Source organism: Ananas comosus, linkage group 12, assembly GCF_001540865.1.
Source record: "Ananas comosus cultivar F153 linkage group 12, ASM154086v1, whole genome shotgun sequence".
Lineage (NCBI taxonomy): Eukaryota > Viridiplantae > Streptophyta > Magnoliopsida > Poales > Bromeliaceae > Ananas > Ananas comosus.
Window position 1 is genome coordinate 2,023,265 of NC_033632.1, and position 19,446 is coordinate 2,042,710.

Here is a 19,446-nt window from a genome sequence, read left to right on the forward strand (position 1 = left end):
TAATTATCTTTCACTTCTTTTTCCACCATAATGCTAAGTTGGATATAAAATACACCATGATACTGAGTTTGACAAAATTATTTTACTAATTTAAATTTTGACCAAATTATTTAGTAAATTACAATTTTTTAAGGGTCAGTTTTTTTAAAATAATTGGTAGGTACAACATTATTTTTCTTGTAGAAAGAAAAGATGTGAATTTATGACAACGCCTTAAATTTTATTTTTCACTTAAATAAAAGATTTTGTCCGGCGTCGGTATATAGTGTTCCGGATGAAAATGAAGGTCGTGTTTACATTGATGCTGAAGTCTCCAGGGGAGATTGTTACGAAGGTAATTAGGTGTTGGGGCACGCCCTGCTCTACTATTAATAAGACAGAAGAGAATGTTGCATGTTGTACTATTGCCAATTACGTGACGAGATCGCATTTGAGGTGGAGGATGCTAATCTAAAAGGAGGAAGTTTTATGAAAACCTGTATGAGTGAATTTATACGGACAAAAGTGCTCTCCATAGTAAATATACATGCCTTAGAGGCGATTATATCCTCTTGAAAGGTTACAGTAGTCTACTTATCGAGAAAAATTAGTATGCTGCTGAGCGAAGGAAAATAAAAGAAAATTATCAGTAATCTACTTATGGAGAAAAATCAGTATGTTGTTGAGTGAAGGAAAATAAAAGAAAATTGGGAAAAGTGTTTTTATCTAATCGCAAGGCCGAAGACCGCTTCAATTGGGCCAACTAGCAGTAAGGGAATTTCTAAGGAAGAGCCTACAGTACCGCCGAGGTATTATGAGGATTGATAGATTTGTCGAACTGAATTTCTTTTGTCGTGTACTTTAATTTACTTTTGTGCATCCTCTAATAAAATACACTACTAATCTAAATAGGTTTTTTAACAATCTTACGCCTACCTTTAAATGAAATGAAATAAATTAAAGGACGTGGCAGTAAAAAAAAAAAGGTCTGTAATTTTTATTTATTTTCGAGAAGCCTTCTGTGCACATTTTAGCTGAAGCAACGGTTATACAATTCGAATCTCCGAGCTTGGTAGAATTAACTCAAATACGGCGCCGAAGTTAATTTTACGCCGTTTTCAGAAGTCGGTTGCGAGATACCGCCTCTGGCCGGGAGCAGTAAAGAGCTTATCGGCGACGATAAGCCTTTCATCGCCGACTTCACCGTAATTTAAAATGAAAAAAGGAAAAAAAAAAGGGAAGAACGAAAAACGTAAACGAGAAACAAATTGGCGGGTTCTCTTTCGCGGGAGAACTCCCCGAAAAACCCTAAACCTCACTTTTGCTTCCCTCCAAAACCCTAATTTCTTCTTCTTCTTCCTCGTCCTCTCTCCTTCTTTTCCCCTTTTGATGCTTGAATCCCCTCCCCATCTCTCTCAAAACCCTAACATGCGTTCGCTCCGCGATCTCCTCCACCATAGGAACCTCCTCAGCCTCAACAAAGCTCGTTCCCTGTCCATTTCTCGATCTCCCTCCTCAAACCTCCCCAGAGGATCCAATCGCTCTCACGAATCGAAGCATTCACACCGGAGATTCGCCCTCACCGGAACCCTAGGCCGGCGGGATGAACCTAGGGTTTGGTACAGCTCCGGCTGCCCCGATGGTAGCCGTAGTGGCTGGGCTTCCTATGATCCCCTTTCCGATCAGCTCCTGGATCGCGAAGATGAGAGGCGGAGTAATTCCGAGGAGGACGAGAGAAGGTATTCTGAAGGGGACGGGAGCAACGGAGAGAGCGCATCTCCGGTTTGGGCGTTCTATGATCCGGTGGCGGGAAGGCTCGTAACTAGGGCAGCAGCCGGAGAAGAGGAACCGAGCAGGATCGACGAGAATTATAAGAGTGGGAAGAAATTTGTTAGGAAAGATAAGAATTTGAAAGAGGATTTGAGTGTGAGCAATGAGACGAGTAGGGTTTCCTCGGGCTTGGATTCAAATATGCGGTCGCCGACTGCTAGGAAGAGGGCGGGGAAGGTGAAGGTGTCTTTTGTTTGTGAGAATTGTGGCGCGAGCTTTGGGCAGTGGTGGGGCAATTGCCGCTCGTGCAGCGCGAGTGGCACGCTAAAGAAGTTTCTAGAACCTGAAGTCAATAAGTTGAGAGGCATTGATGTCTCCGAAGCAGTGGCAAGGGCATGGCTGCCGCAGCACGCTGGAAGGTTGGTTCCACAAAGTTTAGCAGAAGTTAACAAGGACAGGGACCCATCTGAATGGCGAATTCCACTGTAAGTTTCCTGAATAGTACCTTTTAGTTTGACGCGGTGTTCTCAGTTCTCACCTACAAATTATGGCATTGAAATGGGATCAAAACACTTTGAAATTTGAAACTGTTTGGCCGCCTCATCCAGAAGATGTAAATCGTCTTCTGCTCTACATGCTTTTGGATATTCATGATTTCTCTTGTAAATGTAATTATGGTTTTAAGGTTCAAACATAGCAAGGTTAACAATTTGGTTCTAGTTGGACAAATTTTCTGGTGCCTATCTTATTCATGGCAACAAATGTACGCAACTGGGCTTATTTTGTAGATCTGGACATTTTGGAACAGAGGTTGGCAGAGTGCTTGGAGGTGGTATCGTACCTGGTACAGTATATGCTCTTTCTTTTTTTCTTTCTTTTTTTTCCCTTTTGGTTTTCTTTATGTTTGTTGACCATTTTAATTGTATGCTACTTCGGTTGACTAGAAACATAAGTGTAAGTTAAATTTTTAGTTTATGAAGTATAGTAGTTTCTCTAATTTGTACCACCTTTTTGCCTTCTCAATCACTGCCTGGCTATGCTTGGTCCTATTTTTCAGTGACCTTAGTTGCAATTTTTGTGGAGGCCACTTCGTATGTCGTACAGTAGTTTTCATATAGCTTGGAAAATGGCTTAAAAAATGTGCATATATTGGTATATTTGAATTTTTCTAAAACATTATTAATTCAAATTAGGTTCGCCTTATTCTGTTGATCAATTTGGTGCTATATGTTCTTCTGTACCCTAGACTGATAATGATACATATGCCATTTTTTCCTTGATCATGAAACTATTTTGGTTAAATTCTATGCTATTGTTTGCCTATTGACATACCGCCTCGATGTTGAGAAATTATTGAGGTCGGATTTGAATTTTAAACTTAGACTGTTTGATCTACAGTTTTGTTATCCATAGGTATAAACTAAAGTTTGAGAGCTAGCATTGACTAAATTCAAGTATACTCCCTGCAACTTTCTTGGTTCTTTCGTGGAGTTGTTTTTGGTATCTTCCCATGTCATTATTCTTAATTGTTTGATAATTTTATCTGAGTGAAATTCTTTGATGATTTTGTCATGAGTAGTTTAGTCATTTATATAGTTTTGCAGGCTCTTTGGTTTTAGTTGGTGGAGATCCAGGTGTTGGCAAAAGTACACTACTGTTACAGGTATATTCTATTCTTGTTTGCTATTTTCTATCTTTAATATTTAATGTTTTTCTAATGCAAAGTCTTATATGCATACACTAGTGCACCATTCTGTCTTCCAAAGTTGCCTTCTATGTGTGAAAGTTCTTGAAGTTTGATACAGGAATTTGTTTTTCTATTTGAAGATGGCTGCTATTATAGCTCAAGGATTCAACCGGAAGGAGCCTGCTCCAGTTGTATATGTCTCTGGTGAGGAGGTTGGTTTTAACATTGCATTTTTTGCTCCTTCTTGCAGGCATGTTCCTATTTTTAATGTTTATTACTATTTACTAGTAAATAATGATGGCGCTTTATTCTGCATCTTGATCACTTTAGTTTTGTCTTTACATGATCTAATGCATTCGTTTCTCTATGATTTGTATGTAACTACAGAAAACCTTGTTACTATTCATTTGTTTAATATGCTTTATTAATCTCATCTTTGTCTGTCACATATTCTGTTATTGATCTTCTTTGTAGGTGAAGTGATGTGGAATAACTTTCTTTGCTAACTTGAATAGTTAATGAAATACATTTTCTATTTGTCAGAGCATTGAACAGATTGGAAATAGGGCTGATCGCATGCGGATTACAACCGGAAATCTTTATTTGTACTCGAGTACAGATATTGAGGTGCTATATATTTGACCTTCATTGTCATACCTTGATACATCTTTAATTTCTACTTGGTACTGTTCAATTGTTGGCAATATCTGAGCATAGCTTGTTCAGTTTGGTTTATTCTCTGCTTTCACAGGACATTTTGGATAAAATCAAACCGCTCTCTCCTGAAGCACTTATCATAGATTCCATACAGACTGTTTATTTGAGAGGAATAGCTGGAAGTGCTGGGAATATTGTGCAGGTGCCTCCTTTAAACCTCTTGATTTTCATTCTCATAATTCTCTTTTGACCGGTTTCGGGTAGCATTTTACAACGAACTTTACGTATAGAATTATAAATCCCTTCCCTTCCATTGGCCTATAAATTTATTTTTGTCACTAAGGTGCCAATTTTTTAACCAAACAATATTGTTGATATTCAGTTCCTTATTTGCTATGTTTCTTTGCATGCTGTCAATCACTGTGCACAGATTACAACTCTATAATGTTGCATTGCCACATTTTCATACTCGTAATAATTTTGTTATTTTTGTGCGACACAAATATTATTATAATGAAGACAAACTTTTTATTAATCATATTAATGGTGTTACAGTTATCTGTTCTTTGTGTCTTCCGGCAACAGTACGCTCTCTTGATGATAATACAATAATCTCAGTTTAATCTAATCAGCTTTATATTTCTATTAAGTTTGCAATCATTTTGAGATTATCACTCTCTACATTATATAGTAACATCTTTTCCATTTCCCTCTTTATGTGCAACAGGTTAAGGAGTGCACCTCAACTTTGCTGCGATTTGCTAAGCAGACAAATATTCCTGTTCTCTTAGTGAGTCGATGATTTGTTTTTGTTCAATTTGGATACAGAAGGTTATCGGCATATTGACATCCATTTTTCTTTCCCTATTATGGTTCCTAGTATGGATATCAATAAAACAACTTGGTCCATATTCTGTCAGTAATATGGATTAAGCATCTTTTTGTCTCTGTTTCTATGCAGACAACTTGTTTGATATTATTTGCCGTGTATCTTACTGAGGACTGAGTATGAATATAAACTCGCGGTTTTGAGGAAAAACACTTACATGGGAGACAATCATTTGCAGTTCACATTCCTAGCCCAGAACTTCCCCAACCAAACATACCTTCATGATAAATATGTGGACCTGAATTTGGATATGATTTTTTAAACCATATCCCAGTGAGGATAATAGATGAGGATTCGGGCCGAATATTTGTTTATGTACATGTATGGATGAACTTTGATAAGGAAGTTGGATTTAATTGCTGAGGCCTCACCTTTATTCATCCATATAGGTTGGGGATGTATCACTTTCCTCTAGAATGTATAGTTGGATTGTCTGATTTGGAACGTTAAAGAAGACACTCTGGATGAGCTGGATATATATGTATATACTAAAGATAATTTTAGGGATGATGGAATTTGTTTATGATTAATAAACAGCTTTAGAAGGTAGAATTTGACTCTAATATTTTTTTTTGTATGGTATTGTCGGTATGGTAGATTTTCTTACATTGATATCGTTTGCTAGAAACTCCCTTCTCTATTTGTGTAAGCATTATTAATCATCTTCATTTCCCCTTCCAGATAGGACATGTTACAAAAACGGGAGATATTGCTGGCCCTCGTATTTTAGAGCACATAGTTGATGCTGTTTTATATATGGAGGTTGGTGTCTGAATGGTTCATACAGATATGCGACTCTCTCTCTCTCTCTCTCTCTCTCTCTCTCTCTCGGTTTTTATTGCATAACACTAAATATAGATACTTGGCACAAGACGTAATTCACAATTGCCTTTTGTAAAATTAACTGTTGCCTACTTTTTACGTATCTTTGAAATTGGATCATGTTTGCAAGATGTTTTGAAATTTTGATTCCTGAAAGAAGTTTGTGGGATAAGATAAGAATAAGCTTTTCTACCTTGGGGATAAGACTATGATTTTAGATTAGGTGTCTTTATCTGCGAGATGAGCCGTCTAAAATTATAAACAGAAACTATGTTATTTTGCCTGGAAAAGGAAAATATATACATATCTACCTAATTCAAACTATCTAAGCTGCTTGTTTTTATTTTCTTTTGCCTCTTTTTCAAAAGTTTGGAGAAAGCAAATCAAACTTCCTTACAAGCAGAATAGATAAGTTTAAGTGGTGTAACTTTGCACATTTTTCATGGAGTTCTTCTCCCAAATATCATTTATCTAAAAATTTCTTATTTAGTTTCTTTGCCTAAACATCTTGGTGCTTCACATGTTGAAGGACAGTTTTCCATCCATGCGAAATAACCATAAACTGTAGAACACTGTAATGAAACTGCATAATGATGGCAATTTCTTGGTGCTTGCTTGTATTAAGTCTTCTGAAAGAATATTACTTGGCATATTTTCACCCTGTAATTTTCTCAAGTAGTTCCCTCAGTAGTCCTTTCGCCTTTCTTGATTACAATTTTATGATTGCTTGCATTTTTCTATTTAGGGCGAGAGCTACTCAACCTACCGATTGTTGCGATCCGTGAAAAATCGTTTTGGCTCGACAGATGAGGTATCAAATTGTTTTGCCTGATCTAGGCATATTTTATCATGTTTTCTTAGTTATATTTTGGTAATTTATATTTTTCCTGCATAACTGTTGACTTTCTTTTTCTTGTGACTTCTCTTTTCTCATTCATAACGGAACGAGGGAGAACTTATTATCATAATTGATAACGATTGCATTGAAGTCCAGTGTTTATCATTTAAACTTTTAATTCGTCATTACGGGCTTTTCCATATTATATCTTGCATTTTTTCTGAAAACATCTGATGAATAAATTTTTTAGCACTGATATTGATCCTTTTCTTTCATCAGCTTGGGGTGTTTGAAATGACAGAATCTGGCCTACAAGCTGTTTCAGATCCTAGTAATATGTTCTTAACTGAACAAAACTCTGATTCTGAGATCTTAGCTGGAATTGCAGTTGCTGTGGTTGTGGATGGGTCTCGGGCATTTGTCATTGAAGTCCAGGTACTTCTTTGTTCTAAATTTTTTTTTTTTTTTTTTTGTTTTTTTTTTGAGACCCTGGTTGTCTCACTTCTGTAGCCTAGTTTATACATTCAATCAATGAAGTAGGTAGTAAGCTATCTTTTCTCAAAAANGGGGGGAATTGAAAAGGACAAATTGAATGGATAGTCCCTCTACTGTCCTGACATTGCAACCCAGTGCCTTAACTTTTTGATTAAATTTAATCACTAACTTTCTCATATATTGCTATTCCAATAATGTAACTTGTTCCGGCACTTGAAACTAGGTTGGAAAGGTCCTTCAATAGTAAAATGGCTTGCCTGGTCAAAAATTTTTTAGTCCACCATGAAGTTGCAATATATGAGAAAGTTCATGGACAAGTATTTAAGTTTGGAGACTTAATGTTGCAATATTTGGATAGTAGATAGTATAGGGTTATTCATACATTTGATCCAATCTGAAAATAGTTATTTTTTATTTGATCTTCCCTGTTAAATTGCTGAAGTATGGAGATTTCCCATAATGGTTTTACAATAATTTTGCTAGTTTTTTGGTTTGAAAATTATTTTGTTTTATTTCTTGCTGTCTTACATATATAGGGAAATCCTCCCTAGTAAGTAGTAACTGTCTTGTGGTATGATAGAACAAAAAAAGGAAAATCTTTTTTCAGGCATTGTGTGTATCTGGCTCGTCAGCTGCACGGCATGTGAATGGAATACAACAAAGCAGGTCTGACATGATAATTTCTGTGAGTATCTAGATAACATTGGATCTTTGTTGTATATAATCTGTGCTACTTGGTGGTTTTCTTTCTTTTTCTTGATGTCATAATTTTCTGGGTCATAAAGAAACTAAAGTTTTTTTTTTATGCTGTAATTCTCATGCTTCTCTGTTTTTTGAATTGCTTATTTCTAGTATGGAAATCCCATTACAAGAATAAATACAACACATGGTTGGCTGACTGTTTAGGATAATCCTGTCAAATGCAACTGCAAGGGACTGGTTGCTAGTATGGCATACCTTATTAGAAATAATCATGCAAGCATGCTTCTCAGTTTAGTTGATAGTTTATTTATGTTGTTGTTTAGTACTTTGCCTTTCGTTTTGAAAGGTTTGTTTCACTTGGCTGTAGCGCTGTAGTTTCTGCAAGTGTTGTTTGATTAGAGTGAAAAACCCATTTTACCTTGTGACATTATCTCTACTGGTCTTGTGTATTACAGACTCTTGAAAGTAGAAATCATGTTTGAGTATTATGTTACCTTTTTCTGACGTGAGTATTATGTTAGCTTCAAACTGTAGTATCTGTTGTTTTGTATAAGCAAATATAATTTGATGTATTATGCTCTATTTAGTTACTCTATATAGTTGCCATTGACCTATTGAAAACTTCATTGAAGGTTCTCATGAAGCAAGCGGGTCTAAAGCTGCAAGATAATGTAAGAATATTGACAATTTCATTATTTTTTCTTCCAGCTATGCAATTGTTTCTCTTATGTTTGGAAAACTAGTCTGCTTCCAAGTGCCGTGAAATGCATGATTATCACATTTTCCCAGTTAAATGGCATGGTTGTGCATTAACCTTTTATTGTTTACTGTGTTGAAGGATCAAAACTCATATGCATTACTGGCTGATCATTGAAGAACTCTCTTGTTAACTTGTATATAATTAGAAGAGCAAACATGTATCGATTACTAGTTATAATATAGACATTCAACACTGTAAATTGGATGAAGAGATCTCCAACTCATAAAACTATAATTGGCTGCCATTTTATAACTTGGGTGTGCTGGAAACTATAATTTGGTGCTGAGGAAAAGTCCATCCATCATTTTCTAGCTTTTGTTGTTGAGTTCCTCTTATGATAAATGTTCAGAGTTTTATTGTTGTCAAATTTCTGGAGATCCTTTTTAATTGGTTTATAATGTAATTTTCGTGTTACTTCATAGGCTATTTTTCTCAATGTTGTTAGTGGATTTAAGTTGACGGAAACAGCAGGTGATCTCGCAATAGCAGCTGCTATTTGCAGCAGGTAAATTTTCTTCTCTATTCTTTCCAAATTTCACTTGTGTACCTCATGGCTGTACTGGAATTGCTGTGTAGAATTATTGAAGGAGATTCCGCATTATGACCAATTAAAATCACCTATTCAATATACATTGCTGTAAAAACCTGAAAAAACCAAAATGTCTCTTAGAAGTTCTGTTTCTTTCAAAATCAAGTTATTGGGAAGTCATCTAATTCATGGAGATTGGTGATTTTGAATCTGACTTATTTTGAGCAGTGGCACATTTTGCAAGGGTATTAATATAGCATGCCATATAGATGAAAGGAAAACTTGATCTTTTCCACATTTGTTTCTTTACATTTCATTAATTTTTTTTTTCTTTTTCCTCGACGTATCTAGTTTCTTGGAATTTCCAATTCCAAATGATGTTGCATTCATCGGAGAAGTCGGCTTAGGTGGCGAGCTTCGCACAGTAAGTACACCCTCACTCTGCTATCAGTGGTAGTTTCTAACGAATCACAGGTGATTTCAGCCTAGTTTGGGTTTGTGTTCAATGCTTTAGATACTCATACCCCAAAAGCCTTCGTGTTCTTTCGAGTTCCGCTACTCTGATGCTACAAAATGGAAGTCAGAACCTCCAATGGAGAAGCATCAGGGAGGATGCCTTGCTGGCGGTCTCCACTGCTGTTTTGTAGCATCGGAGAACCGGAGATCCGAAGTGCTTCAGAAATGCTTTAGATTTTTCTTGCAGCTCTAAATCGTCAAATCTTGTGGTGTTATTGGACACAACCCCGGACAAGGCCATACTGGGAAAAGAAAACTCATTTTCATTGAATTTGGGGGGGAGATAATATATATATGAAACGTCTGAGATTTTGCCATCCAAATTTCATTGAACTAAATCGCTGAGGTTTCTAGACATTTTTTTTGTCTTGTCCACCTATAACAAAACATTTACTAGTCCAGACAATAGATGCAGACAAGTAATTCCGGAAATACTGCAACACTGATTTTCGTTTGCTGCTTTTATTTTTTATTATTATTATTCTCTTGAAGGTCCCGAGAATGGATAAAAGGGTGGTAGCTATTGCTAAACTGGGGTACAAGAAATGCATCGTACCTAAAACGGCCGAGAAAACGCTTGCTTCACTCAATCTGGATATTAGGGTATTGGGTTGCAGGAATTTGAAAGAGGTGATCAATACAGTTTTCCAGTCTGAATATAATGCTTAAAAAGTGTGATTATCTTCAAAGGCTCATTTACACTCGCGTAATCTCTATGTAAAAGACTACATTTGATCAACTAATTATTATTATTAAGCCAGGAGGTGGGAAAAGGTGAGATGATGCAGTGTAGCTAATTGTGTAATTGTTACTCTGTGGCCCTTTTGTGGTTATTATGCTCACAGAGTTTAAACGGGATGCTTCATTCGTCTACAGCAGCTTTTTTATCGTCTGTTTATTATCCCATTTATTTTAGTTATTATTTACTATTATTAGTATCATGATTATTATTTTATTGGAACGAAACTAAGCCTTGGGTATTTGAAAATGAGTTACTTTTTTTTTCCTAGTTTGGATAATTTAGATTTTACCGTACTTACTATTTATTTGTCTTACGTCATATGTATTCTTTGTTAATGTACGGTCTACATCAGCCTTTTGATTTTGCTAACTCGAAACTTGGTGGAAATACATTAAAATACGTCTTTTAGTAATCCTTTGAAACATATAAGTACACCTCAAAAGGCACAAATACAGAAATACACTACCAACCAAAAATTAAAAAAAAAAACTCTGCAACTTTATACATGCTCTAAAGCATTTCAGTAAATACTCGTGGTAGAGAGCTACATAATAAAACCTGCAGATTTTGCATCTGCTTTTAGGGTTTATAGCCTCATTTTAGATCTTAAATAGAGCCGTTGCTAACAGGGCCGTTATGTTCAAGCTGTTCCTCGGCTTTCTCGTTAGCCCTAGAATTCCCCTCGTCTAAAAGCTGGGTCTGCGGTACTTCTTCCTTCCTGGTCCCCTCCTCGATCTCTTTCTTGCTTAAAAAGCTCGGTTGGTTGGTCGACGACAGAAGCCTAGCCCACATACGGTCGGTTATCACCACCTTGTTTTGCTTCTCTGTGATATTCTGCGAACATTCGAGGATGGTAACATTGATCAGCAAATGAGTGGGAGTTTGTCCAACATGAAAATTGAAGATGATGAAATGGAACTTACGTAGAAGGGAATATACGCATGCCGGCCATTAACGGGCCCAACAGTGAAACCAGTGTATCCCGCCATGGCACCGTGGATGGCGCTGTGCGCCAGTAAAGTGCAATAGACATTGTCCGATGCGTTACTCGGAACTGCACGTATCATGTATGTTGGATCTGCAATCGGAGCGTAATGATGATAAGTTAACCATTATTATCTAAATGGATTCAGCGAAGCACATTCAGCCGAAGACTTAATTTATTTATATTTATCCATACCTATATATTTCAGATTAATGGGCATCTTCTTTCTCGCTGTTGCGAAATGATCCTGCATGATGAAAAAGATAATATGCAAGTCATGTAAAAACATCATGAGGCGAAAAATCTTAAAACTAGTTGGCGGTCAATTATCCCCCGATCCACCTCGAGGTTTCTACAGAAAGAAAACTAAAAAAAAATAAAAACGCAGACGAGCGGTGTAAAGTAGAAAACAGAATGGGCTTATTTTCGCCTAGAAACAACACTTTGACTGAGAATCTAACCTTGATCTTTTGAGACAACCAAAGCCCAACGTCTAGAAGGAGCTTATTCCCAGAAGCATCTGCATGGTCCATGGTTCGCATACTTTCAGCAATGAGCTGCTGTCCTGCTCCTTCGGCAACAACAATAACCATGTGGCCGTTCTCTTTAAGACGCTTTTCAATGTATTCTAAGAGCCCACCTTTCCCTTCTAGATAGAAGGGTGATTCTGGAATCAAGCAACAGTCCTGAAAAGTGGAGGACAAATCGTTGATTTACTAGCAAAATATATTCTTCCGTTTGTTTTCTTGTCCATAAGAACCGTCAACAGAAACAAAAAGAAAAAAATTATTATGTCTGAGAAATGAAAACATACCACGTCTCGACTAGCAAGGGTAGCATACATTGCGATAAAGCCTGCGTGAGTAAAAAGTTAAACAGGTGTTAACAATGTATATTGAATGAAAGCTTCAGTACAAGCAGAATGCTGGAATATATTTATAAGCGTACAAAAAGATAAGCGCAAGGAGGAGGTTAAAATAAATAATGACCCAACTTTACAAACACTCAGCTGTAAAGAAATTGGTAGGCTCGTCATTATCTACGAGTACCTACAATAAGGTATCGGACTATAAGAGGTGTTGGAACTTGGACACAATAAGATATCCTCAAGCTTCACAGGCATCGAGAAACGCATCGACTCTAAATGGAATGATGGGGTAAAGGACCCCATTGGTATTTTCTCACAAAACAATGTCCATCATTCAGTCTAAAGTTCTTGCGGCCATCTAAGATTGCATAGATCAAAGGTCATAGTAACACGAGGAAAGTGACTGAAGAAAGGAAACCTACCACTGTAGCGACCCATTAACTTCACGAGGCCTATACCATTCTCCACACTTTCAGACTCCACATGAGCTGCATTTATAGCCCTTTGGGCCTCCTCTACAGCAGTATCAAAACCAAATGACTTGTCGATTACCTGAGTCACAAGGCAAAGCTCATATTAAACATTCAGTGATATCAACCTTATGATACACAAAAATGGTCTGGAAAATAAAGTACCGCAATGTCATTATCTATGGTCTTCGGAATGCCTGCAACAGCAACTTTGAGACCCCGCATTTTTATTTCCTATAGAATATGTCAACAATATTAAAATGAGCATTTCCATGTTGTATATCTCTGCAAAGTAAGCTACTTTATATAAAGAATGATAGGAACAAAATATGATAGGAAAAATAAGAAAAATTTTGCAGGAGTGTCGTACAAAACAAGGACTACTTAAATCAAGTTCCCTTAATAAAAACTGTGCCTTAACAAAGTTTGTTACTATTTACCTCGAAAATCACAGAGGCACCTTTTTGAGTACCATCTCCTCCAATTATATAAACCTGGAAGTCAAGAGAGTAAATGGATCAAACCAATGTATTTTCACTTAACATATGAGAAAAGGAAACTGACAAAGGAAATCGGTACAGCTAAAATTACACCAGAAATTGTTTTCTTTACCTGATTAATTCCACGATCCTCAATGCTGTCAGCAATCTTTAATGTGTCGTGACCTCCCCGTGATGTTCCAAGGATAGTACCCCCCCTTTTGTGAATGTCGTTGACACTCTTGGGGGTCAGGGTAACTGTATTGCGCGCATAAAAACCTTTGTATCCATCCTGCGAACAATCCAGTTGGATAATTAGATAAGGTAACCACATGAGTGTACAATAAAATAATAATTGTTCGCAAGTTCTAATGCACAGTTATATCTTATAGTTGTAAAGCACCAAAAAAAATAATGTATTTTCTTGGAAAGATGTCAAAATTGTCGGCTTAGTTAGTAAACACCATTTCTTTGTCAACTTACTATACCTTACATTAATTTCATGAGCTTAAATTTGCAACCAGAAAAGCAAATATTACTTCGATAAAGTTCATAGAGAACATCATATCAACTGAAGAACATGACACTTCGTACTTCGTAATTGCTAAACAATAATCAGGTTTCTATTCACTGCTAAAAGCCATAGCAGCACTTATAACAAAGTTGCAGTTAGTCAACTAATTTGGTGATACAACAACAGACAGGCAAACAAGATGATTCCTATTAAGCATAGAAGACAAAGGTCAACAAGTCAATAGTAAAAATACTGGATGCTTACTTCTATGCCAAGGATTTTGGTTACGCCATACATATCATACAAGCCACATACAATTTCCCTTATCACTGTGTTAAGCCCAGGACACAGGCCTCCGCATGTCACAATACACGCGCGCACCTCATCAGATTCAAAATACACCTGCAAGATATGCACATCATAACTTAAAAATCCATCACTACTAGGAGAATCCCTTTGGGGCACAGTGCAGGGGGAAGCTGCCCGGGATCGGGGGTGGGTGTGGGCATAGACCTACCCTCTGGCGAGGTCCAGCACGTCGAAAATGTATCCCTCGGGGGCTGTTCTTTTGAACCACAATCTACAGGAAAACGGAAAAGATTATTATGCCACAATTACCTAAAGAAGTACTAATTTTATCTTTCATTTTTGATACAGTTGAACGCAAAGCTCACAGTACATCATTTGCAATCTAAAAACTTGACAAAGAAAAATAAGAAATTCAGAACTGCTTAAAGACCACCACAGCAACCTAGGGCCTACTAGGCCCGGCTTGAGCTTTCAAAAGAAGCCCAAACAATTTCTAGCAAAGTTCACTCCAACAGCTTCCAGCACCAGTTAGGAGCATAAGCTTGAAAATGAGGGCCTTGAGGATTCTTCTTTTGGGTCCCAGAAGCTCATTCTGGCCATTTCCTAGAGCCGGAAACCCCACAAATTTCTTTCCGACATGTCTGAGTATTACTTCTCCCTTTCTCCAGTTTAAAAAATTGTTTTAGAAACGATGGGTATAGTTGGATTAGTAAGAAATTCCAAAGAACTAAGAAAAGCTCACCTTTTGAGTGACAGTATCATCTGAATTAACAAAATACTGCCTGCAAAGAGAAAGCTCAAAATTTTACTATACCAGAAAGGGAAAGCATAAGATTACAGTAACATGAAGATAAACAAATGGAACACGCGATGACCAAAATTCGAGCAAATTATAGGGAAAAACTGATGAACTATTCTTACTTCACAACAGAGTATGCTGGATTGTCTTGGAGAGGATTCGGATAAGTCTGTAAATTATCACAAACAAATAAAATATTAATACTTGAATATTCTCATATACGAACAAAATACCAGGAGAAAGTAAACATGGCCAATTAAATAAAGAAAAAGCGGTCTTCAACCTTAAATTCAACAAACATATGCTCCGATCATTTGGGAATTTTTGGCTTAAGAACCAATTAAAACTAAATCAAATGAAATCAAAGTAATTATGATCAAATCCATGAAAAAAAAAAATGGTGGTCTAGCATCGTTATTGGAACTGTTCACAAGTTCAAGCATACGCTCCGATAATTTGGGATCTCGTGCTTAGCATTCAATTACAACTAGATAATCAAACTTATACCAAAAGCAAATTAAAATTACGCGTACAACACAAAATTCAAATCCAATTCGCCACAAACAACTAGGAAACCCCCTCGATCCACCGAGGAGGGAAACTCACAGGCAGATCGGGGAGGTAATCGGTGAGGTGAGGCACGTCGTCGAGCACGTAGCCCCAATCTCCATAGACGAGCTTCTTCTCGGCCTTGCTCTCTCCCTCCATCCTCCTCGACAACCGGCTCAACCTATACCCGTTCCTCGGCGGGACCTGAACTGCGGAGAGCGAGCTCTTGAGATCGAGGAGGTGGTTCAGGTTCTCGCGTTGCTGCTTCTGCGGGGGAGAAGGGTTAGCCAATGACTCCATTAGAGCAATCGATCGAGAGAGAGAGAGAGAGAGAGAGAGAGAGAGAGAGAGAAGAAGAAGAAGAAGAAGAGCTTTCGAAGGGACAAGGGAACGCGCGACGTACTTATATAGAGGAGGAGGAGGAGACCGTTAGGGTTTTGACGAAACGGGAGGTGGCCTCCGTTGTGGGGAACGGCGTTTTGCGACGACGTTGGTTTGAGAGCGACTTGGAGAAGAGGAGGAGAACGATGATGGAGAAGGAGATGAAGAAGGAAAAGAAAAGTGAGAGGAAGAGAAGGAAATAGACGATGAGGTTCTTACTACTTTAACGGGCTCGTACTCCGGGTTTATTTACGATTTTGCCACTGGGGGAAGAGGGTGCGAAATTACGGTTTTGGCCATGGGGGTGGGGAGGATGGGGGGCGGCGTAACTGTGGGAGCGCTGAAAAATTGGAAAACAATTTAAAGGGACTTTTGCATATGCACCCCTCAAAACACAAGTATTTACAAACTCCTTGCTGAATCTTAGATAATTGCATGGCCACATCATGGGTGTCCGTAAAAAGTTATATTATTGCTACTCAGATAGGGTGTAACGAAAAAGTTTGCTTTTGCATTTAAAATGGATCCATCGCCTAAAAATGTTCAAATGTAGTATTAGTTTCAAGCAGGAACTCATCTTTTTAGTATAAAATATTTTTAGTAAGGGAAAATTTTAAATACCATCAGGTAGTTTCGTACTTTCTCACTTTAGTATCTTATAATTTAAAGTGTCTCACTTTCGTACATTATAATTTTATTTTTTTTATTTTTTCTTCAATAATTTTTTTCGTTAAATCAATAATAACATTAAAACTAAAAGGTATTAAAGTAAATATTCGATAAATTATAGGTGGGGTATTTGAAGTTTTTTATATATGATTTAATAAAAAGTTAATTGAGGGACTGCCGAAAAGTTAACGGAGGAAAATTTTTATCACTATCCTTCCAAATAAGTCTAATATCGTAAATGTCTCTATAAAAATTGAAATATCATAAATAATCATTTAAAAGAGAAAAACTTTCAAAAATAATCTTTACACTAATTTATTATTAATTTTGAATAAACAACAAACAAAATTTCAACTTTGCCTCTATTGTCATTACCATCTTAAAATATTTAATTAACTGTAAAATTATTTATAATTTTATAAACACTCTTTTAAATTTATAAATAACCAATATTTAGAGATAAGTTTTTGTCAATTAAAAAAATATAATCCTGACAAGTTAAGCTAAAAAAATAAAAAAAAAAATCAAAAATTTTGAAAAAAATAGCAAAAAATTGTTTAAAGTATCAATTGACTCATTAAAATAAGATTAAATAGTTTATTCAAAATATAACTTAATTCTATATATAAGTTTGAGGATGAGACTCCTGTACTCTACTTTACACTAGTATATATATATTTGAGAGGATTAGAACTAAGTTTAAGAGCCTGTAGAAAATATCATCACAAATAACTTATATTTTTGGGAAAACTTTAAAAAACCCCCTTGTGGTTTCGCAGTTTCTCACTTTGCCTCCCTGTGGTTTAAAATGTATCAATTTGCCCCCCTGTGGTTTTGTTTTTCTCTTTTTCTTATTAATTTCATTATTTTTTTTCCTTAAATCAGTAATAAAGTTAAAATTAAAGGGTACTAAAGTGAATATTTTGATAAATCTAGATGAGTATCTGAAGTTTTTTGTATATAATTTAACGAAATATTAACGAAAAAGCTATCGAAAAGATAAAAACAAAACCACGGGGGCAAATTGATACACTTTAAACCACAGGGGGGCAAAGTGAGAAACTACGAAACCACAGGGGGGGTTTTTGAAGTTTTTCCTATATTTTTTTGGGAGCATATTTATGTAAATGATCATTGTATTTTAAAAGGTATTTATACATCTAACAGCTGAAGAGGGTGTTCCTCCTATTGTTCTACGTATTTTTTAAAATAAATAATAGAATAGAAAAAAAAGAAGTTACTTAAATTTTAATTTAATTTAAAAAAATTATCTTAATAATATAAACTTGTGAGAGTTGGGATTCACGTGCCTTTCGCACGTGGTTGCTTCTACGGAGCCACGTGCGCCGGGGGTGCGGCTGCTGCGGGAGTGGGTTGTGTTTGTGGGGACGGGGATTGGTCAAAGTGCGATCGTACAAAGGAATCAATCCACCGGCCCTGCGGCCCACCGAGTTGGAACACTTGGAGGGGGCATAATTGTAATTTCAGGCAAGCTTTGATGGTATGACGTGTCCTTTTTTAAAAAGTAAATTTGAAAAACACGAGTCGGGACTCGGGAGTTGGAGACTTGAAGATCCGAACGAGATTGAACATGAAAAAGGCTTTTAGAAAAACAGAGCAGGTTCTAGATGAAGCCGTAACTTTCTCACTTTTTTGTATTTTATAATTTAAAAAATATTAAGTTAGTATTTTATAATATTAATTTTATTTTTTTCATTAGCTTATTTATTAATATTTTATTAAATTATATATAAAAAATTTAAAATACTTTACCTAGATTTATCTAATATTTACTCCAATACCATTTTGTTTTAACTTTATCATTGATTTAATAAAAAAAATTAATAAAATCNCTCTCTCTCTCTCTCTCTCTCTATATATATATATATATATATATATATATATAAAGCGTATAGAAATTTTTATAATGATAGACGGAATCGAAAAAGGAATAAAAGAATATATTATACGAATGGTTATGATTAATTTGTTAAAAAATATCTCAAATAAGAACGAACGGTTATAATCAATCTATTAAAAAATAGTATTCCTATTTATTTATAAATCCTACGAACGGTTATGATCAATTTGTTAAAAAAAATTTCAAATTAAAACAAACAGTTATAATCAATTTATTAAAAAATAGCATTCCTATCCATCTATTTTACATTAAAATTAAAAATTGAGTTTAGATCATGAATTAAATTTAATTTTTGATATCAAATTTGAATTAACAATTAAAATTTTTTAATTACAGCGAAACAACATTAAATTTTAAATTTTAAAGTAAATATGAATTAAAATTTTGATACTTTTAATTTAAAACACATATTTAAATTTTAGATTCATCAAAAAATAAAAAAATATATAAAATTTTTTAATTTATTCTATATCTAAGTGATCAATATTATATATAAAATTAATAATATTAATTTTTTTTTTCATTAGCTTATTTATTAATATTTTATTAAATTATATATAAAAAATTTTAAATACTTCACCTAGATTTATCTAATATTTACTTTAATACCATTTAGTTTTAACTTTATCATTGATTTAATGAAAAAAATTAGTAAAATCGATAATAAAAAATAAAAACCACAGGTACTAAATTGATACACTTAAATCACAGGATTACTAAAGTGAGAAAAGTGAAACTACGAAAAGTAGAATAGTATTTAAAGTTTTTCCATATATATATATATAATATATATATATATATATATATATATATATATATATATATTATATATTATATATATTAAAGCGTATAGAAATTCTTATAATGATAGACGGAATCGAAAAAAGAATAAAAGAATAACCCTACGAATGGTTATGATTAATTTCTTAAAAAATATCTCAATAAGAGGAACGTATGATCAATTATTAAAAAATATAATTTCTATTATCTATAAATTCAATCCTAACGAACGGTTATGATCAATTTGTTAAAAAAATCTCAAATTAAAACAAACAGTATAACAATTTATTAAAAAATAACATTCCTATCAATCTATTTTACATTAAAATTAAAATT

At 35.2% G+C, this 19,446-nt stretch overlaps 2 protein-coding genes across 2 annotated transcripts; one reads left to right on the forward strand and one right to left on the reverse strand.

The window, feature by feature from the left end:
- LOC109718149 (DNA repair protein RadA) lies at positions 1,216–10,536 on the forward strand. The gene is made up of 15 exons (XM_020244176.1): positions 1,216–2,234; positions 2,538–2,593; positions 3,354–3,412; positions 3,577–3,648; positions 3,980–4,063; positions 4,188–4,295; positions 4,821–4,883; positions 5,664–5,744; positions 6,550–6,615; positions 6,922–7,077; positions 7,745–7,822; positions 8,472–8,510; positions 9,022–9,104; positions 9,480–9,552; positions 10,137–10,536. The coding sequence occupies exons 1-15, from the start codon at positions 1,369–1,371 to the stop codon at positions 10,311–10,313; spliced, it is 2,061 nt and encodes a 686-aa protein (XP_020099765.1). The 5' UTR covers positions 1,216–1,368; the 3' UTR covers positions 10,314–10,536.
- Positions 10,774–15,923, reverse strand: LOC109718150 (ATP-dependent 6-phosphofructokinase 3-like). Its single transcript, XM_020244177.1, has 15 exons — positions 15,763–15,923; positions 15,417–15,626; positions 14,933–14,979; positions 14,754–14,793; positions 14,220–14,282; positions 13,967–14,104; positions 13,322–13,480; positions 13,150–13,203; positions 12,875–12,943; positions 12,662–12,791; positions 12,186–12,226; positions 11,833–12,057; positions 11,567–11,618; positions 11,310–11,464; positions 10,774–11,220 (listed from the first exon to the last, which is right to left on the reverse strand). The coding sequence occupies exons 2-15, from the start codon at positions 15,516–15,518 to the stop codon at positions 10,993–10,995; spliced, it is 1,503 nt and encodes a 500-aa protein (XP_020099766.1). The 5' UTR covers positions 15,519–15,626; positions 15,763–15,923; the 3' UTR covers positions 10,774–10,992.